Source organism: Macrobrachium nipponense, chromosome 43 (assembly GCF_015104395.2).
Source record: "Macrobrachium nipponense isolate FS-2020 chromosome 43, ASM1510439v2, whole genome shotgun sequence".
Lineage (NCBI taxonomy): Eukaryota > Metazoa > Arthropoda > Malacostraca > Decapoda > Palaemonidae > Macrobrachium > Macrobrachium nipponense.
In genome coordinates this window covers 42178413-42193412 of record NC_061104.1, presented here as the reverse complement: position 1 = coordinate 42193412, position 15000 = coordinate 42178413, and the positions used below count along the sequence as shown (strand labels likewise).

Here is a 15000-nt window from a genome sequence, read left to right as displayed (position 1 = left end):
TATCCTTTTATTGTGAGCTTTTTGCCCCTTTTTTCACTTCATGTGCCATTTCTCTTATGATTGAAAGAAAATGCCTTAAAGAAGTGAAATTTTGGTTGCCAAAGACTTGAAACTTTAACCTTGGCCATTACTTTTAAACCTTTGATAATTATGCGAGAATAGAGTATAGAAAGACAAGGAGCTTAAACCCATCAATTTATAATGGAGAGAAAAATACGAATAGGTCAAAAGTTTTATGAAAGGGGTGTTTGAAATTGTCATTCAATAAGCAATGGATCATGTTTTTTTATTACAACTTTTTCTATGTGGCCTTTTATTTAGAAAAAAAAATCGTGTCCCGATTCTGTCAAAAAATAAGGGTAATTTAAGAGAGGGTCGTTATGATATGTCCCAATCGCAAGGACGTTAAGTACCATCCTTAGAATTGGAGCAAGGACTTTTCGTTCTTCATACTTATATACAAGATAAGTGGCTGTGAGGGTTGGTGCTGGTCTCTGGAAGAACGATGAGAAGTCTACACGTGGATTAGAATAGCCATAGACCGGTGTTGTTTTTATAAAGATGGAATTGGGAGTGAAAAGAAAGGTATTAATTTATGTTACCCTTGTTATCCTGAGCTTGGCTTTTGCAGATTTATTTTAGATTTCATTTATAAACAAGATTTGAAAGCTCCCTTTTCCAGTGGTTTCCATATCATTATTAAATCAAAATCCCTTAAACTCCATAATGATACTTGAATGTTTTTTTTTTCTTTTTACTCTACACTATCGGCGATTCTTTAATAGAATGATAAAGTGGTATCCAGACATCAAGTGTTTTATTTTTCCTTATTTTTAAATTTTTTTTTAACAAATCTTCAATGACTTAATTTCAGATCCCTCTGTTAGTAGGGGTATTGGCTGTGGTCGTTTAATTTCTCTTGAAGAGATAATAAACCTTTGTACTTGTTTATAATCCCATACAGCATGCTAATAAACTGGAAAAACGTTTTTTCACCAATTTTTACGTAAATTAAGCAGTATAACCCATGATTGTTTGCCTCGTTATTTTGTAAACTTTTGTAACCAAATCTGCAACCGAGATGACATCTCTTGCGGTGCACTGTAGGCATTATTTATTGTTCTTTGCACTGTCCATTTGGCCCCTACCTCCAGCACCTTTCGTTCCTTTTACTGTACCTGCTTTCATATTCTCTTTCTTCCAACCTCCTTTCCACCCTCTCCTAAAAGTTCGAGATTTTCCTCCTGTTACACCTTTCAGCCCTTTTACTGTCGATTTCCGTTTCAGCGCTGAACGACCTCATATGTCCCAGTTCTTGGCCTTTGGCCTAAGTTCAATATTTAGTTCAACACATATGAAATGAAATTCAAATTGTTTAATATTTTTTGCAGAAAGTTCAAATATAAAAGAAATGTTTGAATATGAGTACATCTCAGTTCCACGCTCTTGTTGTAGTTAGGAATTTGGGTTAATGCACCAAGTTTGCAGTTGTGGTGTGCCTGGATCTCTTTGCATTTCAGTCTGCTACTTATGGGGACGGAAACTCAGCAAAGTATATAGTTTTACTGAAAGACCGTTCGAATGTTCCATGGTATAGCTGTATATGGCTCTAGTATAGTGATGTCTTAGTTTGTTACCATAAATCGTAATATTCATTTGAAGAAAATATCAGCAGTTTCCCCGAGTTTGTGAAGCAGAGCGATAATAATACAAAGTACTTGTATTACTCGGTGAATTGCGTCTTGGTATTCATAAAAAAGGACAAATAACACTGGACACTCGGCTACACATGCTAGTTGCGTTGGCTGAGTTTTGCAATATGTGGTTCACCCTTCTTGTAATGATTTCTCTTTCATTATAAATCTGTCAAAATAGCATTTCATGAGAATGAATCATATGTATTGTTTAACGTTCTCTTGCTTTCATTGCATAAAAAATAAGAAAGGATTCCCTTGAAAGATATAAATTGGAATTGCATAGCCATTACAAACATAGAAAATGTATTTTGAGTTGATACCGATTCTTGTATACAAATGAGGGACAAATTAGCACATCATTGGTGAGAACATGACGTTAATAATGGGTAGGATCTTGACTGATTTAAATTGCGGTTATAGTTCTTTATAGCCTATATCAGTGCTAGGTTATCTTAACTGTATGAGATAAAACCACGTAGCTTGAGAGCTGTGCGTCCTTTTGATAAACAAATGAAATAACTGATTTGCATTTGGAAAGATCAGGTTGTTCGTATTGTGAATAGCCCGCATATGAAGTAATTTACGTAATAAAACGTTGAGATGACGATACAAATTTAGTGCATTTGTATCAGCGATTTAGTTGATCTTGAAAACTGCTGCTGCGACAAGTCTAGTTGCACTTACAGAGTGTAAACACCTCTTCACAACAACCAAAGTGTCGAGTACACCAACAGCGAAGGAGAGAGAGAGAGAGAGAGAGAGGAGGAAAAAAAAAGGAAATAGTGGACCACGTTCGGTAGACGTGAGATGCTTTCACATGTATTGTGAAACTCGACTTATATAGAGTGTCTGGGAATGTGTACCTTGTGGGGGAGGGGGGAGCAGAAACACCAAGTTTAGGGAATAGTCATCTCAAGGGAAAAGAAACTTGAAGTTGGGTGGTCCCAAAACTTAAATGAACATCTGGCCTTTTTTTGCCTCTCTCTCTCTCTCTCTCTCTCTCTCTCTCTCTCTCTCTCTCTCTCTCTCTCTCTCTCTCTCTCTCTCTCTCTCGTGTTGGATAGGTTTCGTGACAATAAAGCCTTTGTGAGGTTCATCTCTCTTTCTCAATCCCTTGGTCATTGAAAATTCAAAACTTACAAAGGATACTCTCTCTCTCTCTCTCTCTCTCTCTCTCTCTCTCTCTCTCTCTCTCATTACGAAGTGTTGGTTATTAAGAGTAACTGGTTAAGTCAATTGCAAAGTCAAGGCAGTCCTTTTTTAGTGATGTACAAGAATTAGGAAAGGGGAGTATTTTGTCAGAAGAATATGGAATACCTATTAAATGTTTCCAACAATATACCTTTTACCCTTGGCAATAGATTGCTTAGGTTATCTGAGACAATCAGTTTTCAGGAATCGAGCCCCAGCACACACACACACACACACACACACACACACACACACACACACACACACACACACATGCACAGGCACCAGTGTGGGATTGAAATCCGTCTCTTTAGCCTTGGCATTTTATCATCAGATGTGGTTTTATCATCAATGGTATTGAGGAGGAGTCACTAAAAAAATATATAATTTTTCCCCTTAAAGCATAGTCCATTTTCTGCTTTTCCCATTTAATTTCCGTGGTCAGGAAATGTGTTGCAAATTAATCCCTGGCTTTTACTCATCACCTTGGTTGTGTGTGAGGCTACAAGTATAATGTCGCTCGAATTATTCTCGATTCTGAAATTCACCATTATTGGATAACGAGCTCGATGGCGCGCTACGCTGCGCTGGAACACGGCGCTGCCCGTCATGTTTGGCCATCCGGGCCGGACAAACAGATTTTAAGAGGGTGGGTGTCTCATGTCTCTCCTACCCCGGCCCCCACCGGGAGGCAGAGAAACAAGATCCACTCGGAATTTATTATTGTAGAAAAAATTTCTTGAACTATGCATGTATTTTCCTTATGCTGTTTTTGTTTTAGATTTAGCTGGCCTTATGCCAGCACGGGCTCTTGCTCCTAGAGCAGCCAGTAAAAAAACCTTGTGCCAATCATACATTTCCACATAAATACATAGATTAAAATGCTCTCTTTTCTCTTCCAGTATGGATGGCGCCGACCTCTGCTTCGAAATCGTCAAACGGGCGATGTCCGGATTTGTATACAGTGAAGCTGTTGCCAGGTAAAGAATGCTCTTAGCAGAGACTTTCATTTTGTTTACGAATTTAGCCAGCATTACTTTTCAAGGTTATTGATTTCAGAGCTTACCTTGGGTAATTATGCCGTATTTTGACCCACTTTTGATTGCCGGAAGTGGTAGTAACCTCTTGTAAGTTATATGAATAATTTAATTTTTTTTTTACCATATTCGAGATAATCAGGGAAGTTATATGGACAAGTGGTTAATATTTCCACTGGTTCTCGCAAAGCCATACCAAGGAGAACTTACAAACACATCTTATTTCTCCATTTTATTTTTCTGAGCAGTCGATTTCCAGTATTTCATTTTCCAAGAACTTGGAAATACAACCAGCGATGATGGGGGTACATAGAAACTTAATGAAGCCTCATGGCTTTCATGTGATCGCCAAGAACTGAATTGGATATAGAATTCAGGCCAAAGGCCAAGCACTGTGACTCATGAGGTCATTCAGCGCTGAAACGGAAATTACCAGTAAAAAGGTTTGAAAAGTGTAACAGTAGGAAATCCTCGCGGTTTCACTATGAATCAATTGTTAGGAGAGGGTGGAAAGTAAGATGGAAAAATGAATATGAAAGGAGGCACAGTAAAGGGAACGAAAGTGGTAGGTAACGAAAGGGGATGCAGCTAGGGGCTGAAGGCACGCTGCTGAGAACCTACAGTGCACCGCGTGAGGTGCAGTGACTGCGCTACCTTCCTACAGGGGTGTGATCGTCAAGGCTGGGTTACGAAAAGTATCCTTCGGAATTAGGGCCACTTGGCTTATGTCGTAAAACGAGGAATAGTTCATGGTTATGACTGCTTATGCGTGAAAACATGTTTCTATCAAACGGGATCATCCACTTCTCGACAAATCTGATTAAAGCATTTTTTCATCAGCAGGAATGCTTCATTAAAACAATCGTGAAAAGTGTTGTTTGATCCCAAATAGTTAGCTGAAAAGGTTTTCAACACTTGACAAGAGTTGACTGGATGTACTAAACATTGTTATGAATTTATAATGTACTAATAGCTGCTTTTTGATTATGTATTGCGCATTTGGCTACGTGCTCTTTAAAGACGTCAGTTTGTCGATCCTTGCAAATTCTTTGATGAAATGTGAATCTATATTTCTTCAAATTTCGTTCTTCATGCAGGGTTTATGCAATCCTTACTGAGTGGCTCTTAACCTGGGGTAGGACTTGTAGCCCCCAAAAGGGGTACGGAACTTTAAATGTGGGGATATGAGACATGATAGCCAGTGCAATGGCACTGTATATTTAGATTATCTTTTAATATGTCTGTTGTATTTAAATTGGAGGGTGTACCAGAATATATTCCGAGATACCAAGGGGTACGGCCATTGAAAAGAAGTAAAGAACCACTGCCCTGGCGTGATCGATGATCAGAAACAAATAGTACCATCGCAAGTTGATTGCAGGAAGAGAAGAAACGGATGATTTTACGATACCTGAGATAAGCCCAAGTTAAAAGTCGTGAGCTCAGAAGTTGCAGGTTTTAAAGCACGACATGAACGAGGTGGACAGTAAGGCTGGGAAAAATGAGGTGCAGCCTGGCTGTCAGACAGTTTTCATTCTATCTGTTATATATTTGATAACGAGATTCTAAATCTCGTTCTTTTATTTTAAAAGGTAGCAATGGACCAGAGCGCCCAAGGCAACTGGTAACACATTCTCTCTCTCTCTCGATTCCCAACAACTCTCTCTCTCTCTCTCTCTCTCTCTCTCTCTCTCTCTCTCTCTCTCTCTCTCTCTCTCTCTCTCTCTCCATTATCTAAGGTCATCAAATCAGACACGGAACTTACGAAAATATGCAATTATTTAAAAGCAAAATATTAGCTAGATTAACTCAGGTTTTTTAACAAAAAAGATTGAATGAATGATTGAACTCAGATAGCCCATTCCATATTCCTACTCCAATAATCCAATATTATCTTGGTCATAAAAACTGGGCAAGTCATAATACAGTACACCATAGTAATTAAGTCAGTTCCCCTTTCTCAGACCAATTCCCCTTTTCTCCAGATCAATTCCCTTTCTCAGATCAATTCCCCTTTTCTCCAGATCAATTCCCTTTCTCCAGATCAATTCCCCTTCCTCCAGATCAATACCCCTTCTCCAGAATCGCCTGTTAGAAGACAGGAGAACACCCTGATAAGCATCAGAGTATAATCAAAGATCATATGAAATAGAACATCTCTGAAATAAATATTCAAATACAATCCAGCCTCATCTTTTAGCCAAAATAAAATATGCGTACCCATTCAACACAGTATGCACAACACTATATAACAAAGATACTGCTTGAAAAAGCCATCTTGGCTTCTCCCCTCTCTTGCACAGATCTATCCATCTTGGTAATGCTACATTCTCATATGTAGGAAAAGGCTCGCACGTACGCACAAACTCACACACACTGTCCACACCCCAGGTAACTGCCCAGAACCACACTCACAAAGCACCTCTGTATCAAGCGCTCACAGCAACAGGACATGCACACTACTCAAAAAGACATGTCAGCATTCCCAAAGCTCGTCACCTCGAACACTCTGTCTCCAGGGAAGTTAAATGATGATTCCTACATTCTAAGAAACGTCACAGCATATCACATAGTATCTTAGCAAATCCATCTTTTATGTAACCTATTGATAGACATAAATATGTGTGTGTTCGTGCCACGACCAGGATGCGAACCTGGGCCTTTGGTTTAGAAACAACGATAGACTATCGACCTTTGTCCACCCGGCTATTGAGATAGACATCAGTTATAAATCCCTTTTAATGTAAGTTATTCTAAAGATATCATGAATTTGATATTTAACGATATTTGTGGCTTAATTATTGTGAATATAACATAAATCGCATGTGTATATTAGTGTTTATAACTGGCTATCAATCAAATTACACATTTTACACATATTAATAGAAATCTATCCCCCTCCAAGTCAAGTGTCTCTTTATACATAGACAATAATGAACGAAATAGATTGTTGAATAAATTAAAATGTGCTAAAATCTATGGACAGATAGCGCGTTGTTTCTTCAACGAAAATGAAAATTATATGCTATATTTTATCAGAAATAATTTTCCTGTACTGTTTATTATGCACATTATTTATTTTTTACATTTTCATTCTAATAAATAAATCATAAATATCCTATCCTAAAATTCGCGTGTCTTCAACTCAGTGCGAAACACCTTTTTCATTTTTCAGACCGTTTTAGACTTTTCCTAACCCCCAACAACAACTACAACAACAACAAAGTAGTTTGTCGGCTTACTCCCCGAATGAGCAAAAATAACTCATTGAGCGCGTTTTCATTAGATTAGAATGACAACATAAGAGGACTTCCATGGTACACGTTAACTTGATGTATAGAAGAATCTTTACTGATAGAATTAATCCTTTTGAAATTGAGGTGTATCCTGTTTTATCAGTTTCGCATTCGGCACCTATACTCTCGGCGCTTATTTTAAATAGATTGTGTTCGGATACCTGTCATGAGTAGTGCGCCTTCGTCCCTGATTAATTAAAGTGGCATGCAGAAATGGCCTTTTCATCGTTGTATAATTAACTTTATTGTCAAGCTTTTGAAAGTTGGGATTATAAACTTAGTTATGTTTATGGATTCAGGGGTAACATTCAGGTCTCTCTCTCTCTCTCTCTCTCTCTCTCTCTCTCTCTCTCTCTCTCTCTCTCTATATATATATATATATATATATATATTATATATATATATATATATATATATATCATATATATATATATATTGTGTGTGTGTGTGTGGGTTATAGAGGATCTGGTTACACACACATACACACTACTTGAGGTGTGTACATCTTATGTATAAAGCTGACGGTCAGACTATGTATGTATGTATTTATGTATATGTGTATGCTAGCTATAGACGCTGAAACTACTGGACCGAATTGAACCAAAGTCGGACCATGTATACACTAGATTTTATAGGGGATGGTTTTAGCCAGATGGCGTTTTGACCTGAATATCCCGCCGGATATCTGGCCATGCTAATTTCTTTAATATTAGGTATAGAGAAAAAGAAAGCGTTATTCTCATAGAACCTTTCACGGGGATTCCAATTATGCTCTTATTTTTCTTCTACGATGAAAAATCCCGATGATATTAAAGTTCAAACAATGATGGCTTACGGATGCTCGCCGCCATGCGCTAGTTTTATATATTTCTTTTGAAATAAATTGGTCAAGGCTATACATTCATAAACTAATATCCATAACAGTTTGCTCATTTAAAAGTAAGATTTATATTATAGCTTTTTCCCGCTTAGTTTTAAACTGTCTCAATTAACAGCATGATTTTATCGCAAATCATGTAACCAGACATTTTTAATGTTTTTCAATTCTCCTTTCTAATTATTTGCCAGTTTAACCAAAATAGATTTTTACAAATGAATTACATGGGGTTTGGGTTCACATACCAATTAGTGTTGTCAGGTCTTTATAAATTTTGTCTTTATATTCTGGATTTTCCTGAGTTACTGTTAATTGTTGCAAGTAAACAGCCATTAAAATTATGGTACCTTAATACAACGGGAGTATTTTTTTTAACCTCATATCATGTCTGATAATGTTAGAACGGCCAAAGATTGTGACATTTTCTTTTAAGCTCCGCTTGAGGAGGAAAGGAAAACACATTAGCTTGGTCTTAATTACCTTCTCCTGATGGTTTAAGATGACTGAGCTGATTGCGTGACCGGGTAGGCATTTGCGTGTGTGTGTGTGTTTGTCGTACACACACTAATAGCTTTTTTCCCGCACACTAAAACAGCTGTCACGTTTGTCAAATTAAGAGAATATCTTTTTCCACTGCAATGATATCGATTTATCCTCATCCTTGCTAATTAGCTTATCACGTTCTGATTTTTTATTTGGGTGAACAAAAAAGGTGCCTTCTACTTAAGAGCCATTACGGCTCCAATGGAAGATCAATTATTTTTATGAAAAGAACTCATTTGCATGCGTTTTTCTAAATTTATAAGAGTGTGGTGTGTTTCCCCTACCCATGCTGCATTCGGAGCTCAGTGTCTCATCATTTTATAAAACACACACACACACACACACATACATACATATATATATATATATATATATATATATATATATATATATATATATATATATATATATATACATATATATATATACATATATGTATATATATATATATATATATATATATATATAATATATATATATATATTACAAAGGCCTTGATATCCGAATGGACTTGAACGTCGACTGGAAGTCGTTGGTGGGTACTTTCGAATGTTCGAGTCACCGTGATTCATTTATCCCTTATAATTCCCTTTTGGTGATATTACTAAAGTAGCGCTGGTTGTATATTAACCCGACATTTGTAGCTTAATGTTTATATATATATATATATATATATATATATATATATATATATATATATATATATATATATGTGTGTGTGTGTGTGTGTGTGTGTATGTGCATACTTTTTATGTATTATTTATCCATAGGATTTTTCCGGATTCTTTAACATTGTCTCTTTTCACACGATTATTAAGCTAAGCTTCTTATTTCCTCGGGCACGACATAAATGCTCTAGTTCCCTAAAAACTTATTTTCCCTTCTAGTGTCCTTGTGGGCAAGAAGAGGCATGATTCATACGTAACGACGTTAAACGTTTTTATTCTCCGAAACGTTCCATTTATAAGATGGGAAAAAGGCGACTCATGTTTAATGGCGCTGAACGCACTTTTCATTCTTTGGCTCCGATTGGATTGCGTCTTTCAAAGGTAGATGGTAAAGTCCTTTCCTTTTGGTTTATTGTCGTAAGATCATTCATCTCTCTCTCTCTCTCTCTCTCTCTCTCTCTCTCTCTCTCTCGTCCTTAATTTCATAAATTTCAGCATCATGACAACCATGAAAGCTGTTGAAAAATTCTCTCTCCTTCATTACTATTACTGATGACTTTCTCAGTTACGAAAATCAGCAGGCAGTTACATTCTCTCTCTCTCTCTCTCTCTCTCTCTCTCTCTCCTCTAGGTAATTGGATAAGAATTTGTATAGTTATGTTCAGAATAGTGGAAATGGTACCTTCAAACTTTTTATTATTGTTGTGGTTTTTCTTCTTTTGTTGATGTTAGTTCGGTCGCATTTGCTTTTATACCACCTGCTTAAAGAAATATGTATGTTATTGTCACATTTATCCTCTAAATGCTGAATCAAGGATGAAGCTCCTGTAGAGCAGACTTCTTGAGCCAAAAAGCTTGGTCAGAATCCCCATTATCCCAGTCAACGTCACATTTCACAAACTGAAAAGGAGAATTTTTATCTAACATTTAGCTAGTACGCGGGTATAGTGGTTAGTGTCGTGGAATTGCCACTCAGATGTCGCGGGTTTGCGTCTTCCCTCTTGGCGATAAGAAGTCACTGGGTCTGTATCAAGATCAGTTACTGCTGCAGTGTTGGGGGGTCTTAGCAGTGGGGGGTTGGAACAAATGTGCTTTGGAAGCTTGAATTTCAGGTCAATGGCATCCAAGTGCTGGTTACATCTACTGAACTATAATGATGATAATAATAATTTTTGTTGGTCTGATGTAGCATATTCTTGTTGACACCTACTAGTCTTTCCCCCCTTAAGGTAGTAGAGCTGTCAGTGCAGCTCACGCGGTGCACTGTAGGCGGTATTTAATGGTCTTTGCTTTACCCCTTTTGCCCCCTAGCTGCAACGTTTCATTCCTTTTGCTGTACCTCCGTTCATTATCTCTTTCTTACACCTGACTTTCCACCGTCTCCTAACAATTGTTTCATAGCGCAACTGTTTTGAGGTTTTCCCCTTGTTACACCGTCCAGACCTTCTTTCTGTCAATTATCCCTTTCAGCACTACATGACCTGATAGGTCCCAGCGCTTGGACTTTGGCCTGAATTCTATATATACATTGCTAATATTCTTTCTCCTAAAGTACGTAATTTTTCCTCGCCGATTAATTTGATTTTGTCAAATGATGAGTTTACAGAAAGTAATCAATCTGCGGCTGATGTCACCAAGGCCCTGCCACCCACGCACCATGTTTGCCGTCTTTTCACGTATTTAACTTTCTCCACATTTTGAGGTGGCTATCTTTTTCTCCTTCGACCCTTCTTATCTCACATTTCAGTCCAGAAATTTCAAGTTTTGACAGTTTTCTTGCTTGGTTACTTTGTTTGCTCAACACCCAAACTTCATGTCGTTTAAGGACTCGTCCTCACAATTCCTGTTTAGTCCCCCGTGGTCTTTGTTTATGACAAAACTTTTGCAAAGCTCCTGCTGCCTCCTTAGATTCTGACAGTTATTCTTATTATTGTTTTTTATGATATCGAGAGTGAAGTTATAATTTTTTCTATAGCTTCATTCCATGAAAATTACTTAATGAAACATATAAGAATTTAATGCTCTTGACCGATAACCCAATAAAATATCTAATTCAAAATTGTGATATTCTTGCCTGATAATCCATTTCTTCACGGCAAGGATTTCCGTGGACATGTGTTTTGTAGAACAATATTCAAAGTGGCGGTACTTTTACTTTTTTAGGACTTAATAATAATAATTCATTTAAGATTAGCTTGAATTTATTTTTATGTTTATTAGTTTTTTTTTTTTCTTTTATAAATGCTGTAGGTCGATTACTGTAATCTGTTCACCACAGTAGAAAAGGGAAAGATACACTTTCTACTTTTATGACCTCTATTCTTTTGAGATCAGAAAATTATTATATCCAAAAAACTGTAAGAAGTTTTACATTCGTCCATGGCACTGTGCAGCTATGGTTCCTTAGCTTTGGTTTATTTTTTTTTCATTTCGTTTTTTAGTGCGATCGACTCAAATACCGCGTCTCTTCAGCGCATAGTTTTGGAGATTTTGCCTCTGAACATCGGATGCAAAAAGCGAAAATTTTCCTCTTCAAAGGTATTTTCCAGAAGTTGAAGAAGTGTGTTGGCTTCTCCTGGGATCGTGTGGGCGAGTTTTACGCTGATCCTTGAATCCAAATCTCTTTATCATGCGTCATCTGTCGGTGTGTTTTATAGGCTCTTTTGAGGTAAAGAATAGAGCGTTTTTGTGGCCGATCAACTGAGAATGGCGTTGGAGAGAGAGAGAGAGAGAGAGAGAGAGAGAGAGAGAGAGAGAGAGAGAGAGAGAGTGAGGTGAAGTTGGTGAGGTTTGAGGTGCAATGTGGGGATATAGATAAGGAAACATTATTTTATTTGGAAATTACTATTAAGGCACTTTTATTGTTATTGCCATGCCCGAAGTGGTCTGTTTTCCCCTTTTTGGATTTTGACCTCGACAGTTTGGAAGACAAAGCTAGCCATAGGAGTAACACAATTAAACCATGGTCGGGTCACAAACGCTCCAAAATGCCATATATCAGTGACAATGTTGCCAGAATAAAAGGAAATATTTTGTCCTCCAGTCTAACAAAGCAAATTGATACACATTGCATAGCATTTTTGTGGGTATCTTACATAATGAGTCGTTTCCTAATGCACGTAGGTCAGGGGAACTTCTGTCTGTTGATTACTTTAAATTATATTGTCATTTCTTTATATTTCCAATTTTTTCCAGTAACAGTCGTGGATCGCCACCAATGTAATGTCGACAGTGCCGAAACAACCGTCCCTTCCTCACACAGATGCCCCCCTCCTCACCCCCCCCCCCCCTTCCCCTTCTCCCACGCACACACTGGAGGGAAACTACCACCCTCTGACCCCATCTACCTCGTCCTTTTTCTGCTCAAAATAGTTTTTTTTTTTTTTTTTTTTTTCAATTTCCCTGATGTGCAAGGTTCTCTTGGTTCTATGAAGATTTTTTTTCCATGCAAATCGTAATTGTGCTGAAATCTGTAAACGGTTTGGTGGATATCAGGCCTTTATTAATCTATTCATACAATCATCTTCGTCGCTATCGCAATGAATATTTACTAGCAGTCTATTTGCTATTGTTGTACGTTGCGGAATGTACTGATGAGATTTTTTTTCTTTGTTTTTTAACCTCTCGTGGAGTGTGGAACTCACATTTCAAGAGTTTGATGGATACCACTGGGAAATCTCTTTAGTTACACGATAATAGTTTTTCTATGAGTTTTTATTACACCGCTATTTAAAACTGGAGTTTTTTTTTTATCATTATTCCCCATTAAGATTCCCGTCAAACTTCATCGGATTTTGCAGACAGCTCCCGAGCAATTGTGGCCACGGGGACCAGAATTGAGAGGTCAAGCAAGAGCTCGAAACTTGGCGTGGGAGTTTGGGTTTATGACAACATTTTGGGAAGCCAGTAAATCATAAGCTGGTGATGAATGACCTTTGGAAGACAGAGAGAGAGAGAGAGAGAGAGAGAGAGAGAGAGAGAGAGAGAGAGAGAGAGAGAGAGAGAGAGAGTTAGGAGGCCGAGTTGGAAGCCGAGGATGTCGAGTATCAGAGGAAATGAGAAGGGAATTATTCCAAAAACGTTATATTTGATGATAATTATAAATGAGGAAAATACATGAAAGCAAGACTGTTCGTATGTTCCACATTTTTTCATCGCAAGGTATATACTATAACTAGTGGGACATATTGTCGTTAATGGTAGGCGAATGGACGTGTAGTCCTTAATTTGAAATGCGATGTGATCCCGCATCGATTTAATTAGACGATAAAACAGGATGCTACAGTAGATGGTTTAAGTCACTGGTTAGTTTCTGCAGGTTGCCGTAGATTGAAAAGCAAGATTATTGCGGTATTATAAATGGCTTTGTAATAAATCACAGTCTGGCAGAGATAAATATGAAATACGCAAGGAAGCTGAACAGTCGTACTAAATAATGTAATTGGTCTGTAATGATTCTTTATTACTGTTTATTTTGATTTTCAAGGTGGCAACGCACGCCAGCTTTATATAAATAAACTTTTAACGGTACATTGGTCTTTTATCATTTTAGGTTTTAGTAAAAGCATTTCATGGTAATTAACTCAAAATTTATATATGTTAACCGTGTAAACCCGTATTTCCTCATTCCAAATGCTAATGTGTTTCATGAACTGTGCCGGGGTAATTTTGGAATGTAGAGCGAGGGTTAATTATCGGTTCACCATCAGCTGTTCCGATTTGGTCGGCACTATTTTTGCCAGTAGCGGCTGGTGCTGTTCGGATTCATTTACGTATGTTATGGTACATATGTGAAATCAGGGATTTCGGGGAATTTGTGAAATGACCAATTCGCTTAGGATCATTTGATCCCAGAGGGCGAGTACTAAATACGGCTAAACAGTGATTTATCTACTACACTGTTTCGTCGTGTTTAGTACTAGCCCCTTGGGGATCAAATGCACTTATGGATATTTGATTCCCCAGGGAGGCTAGTACTGAAGGCGAAACAGTGTAGATGAATTGCATATAACAGCAATTAGAATTTTTTAAAGGTAAATGATGACAATATATTCTCTCTCTCTCTCTCTCTCTCTCTCTCTCTCTCTCTCTCTCTCTCTCTCTCTCTCTCTCTCTCTCTCGTAATTAACCTGTACCACGCTCGTTCATCTTAACCGAGGTCGTGGATGACGCCCATACAACATTATACACTGTGTAGAAAACTCGATTGCGCCGAAGAAACATCGGCGCAATTTTTTTTTCATTGTTTTAATATCATGTACTGTTGCTTATTATACCCTCTCTACCTTCTGTATCCTTGCAGCCACTACATGCGACAGATATTGGAGGCTCTTTTGTACTGCCACGAGAACGACATTATCCACCGAGACATCAAGCCCCACTGCGTCCTCCTGGCCTGCAAGGAGAACAGCGCCCCCGTCAAGCTGGGGGGGTTCGGCGTCGCCATCCAGCTGCAGAACGGGGACCTAGTCAACGGGGGTAAGTGGTCGCCCCCCGCCCCCCTTTTTTTTCTGTCCCTCTATACTTCGTTTCTAAACAAGAACTTATGTATGTATGTATGTATGTATATATATATATATATATTATATATATATATATATATATACAGTATATATATATATGTAAATGTATGTACACTTAGTATGTATGTGTATGTATAATATATATATATATATTATATATATATATTAT

The 15000-nt window shown here is 37.7% G+C and overlaps 1 protein-coding gene across 1 annotated transcript in view; it reads left to right on the top strand.

Moving 5' to 3' along the window:
• Positions 1-15000, top strand: part of LOC135213901 (peripheral plasma membrane protein CASK-like) — a 164298-nt gene that overhangs the window by 112302 nt on the left and 36996 nt on the right. The window contains exons 4-5 of the mRNA XM_064247997.1: positions 3791-3868; positions 14612-14787. Of these exons, the coding sequence (XP_064104067.1) occupies positions 3791-3868; positions 14612-14787 (254 nt within the window). The remainder of the gene's footprint in view (positions 1-3790; positions 3869-14611; positions 14788-15000) is intronic.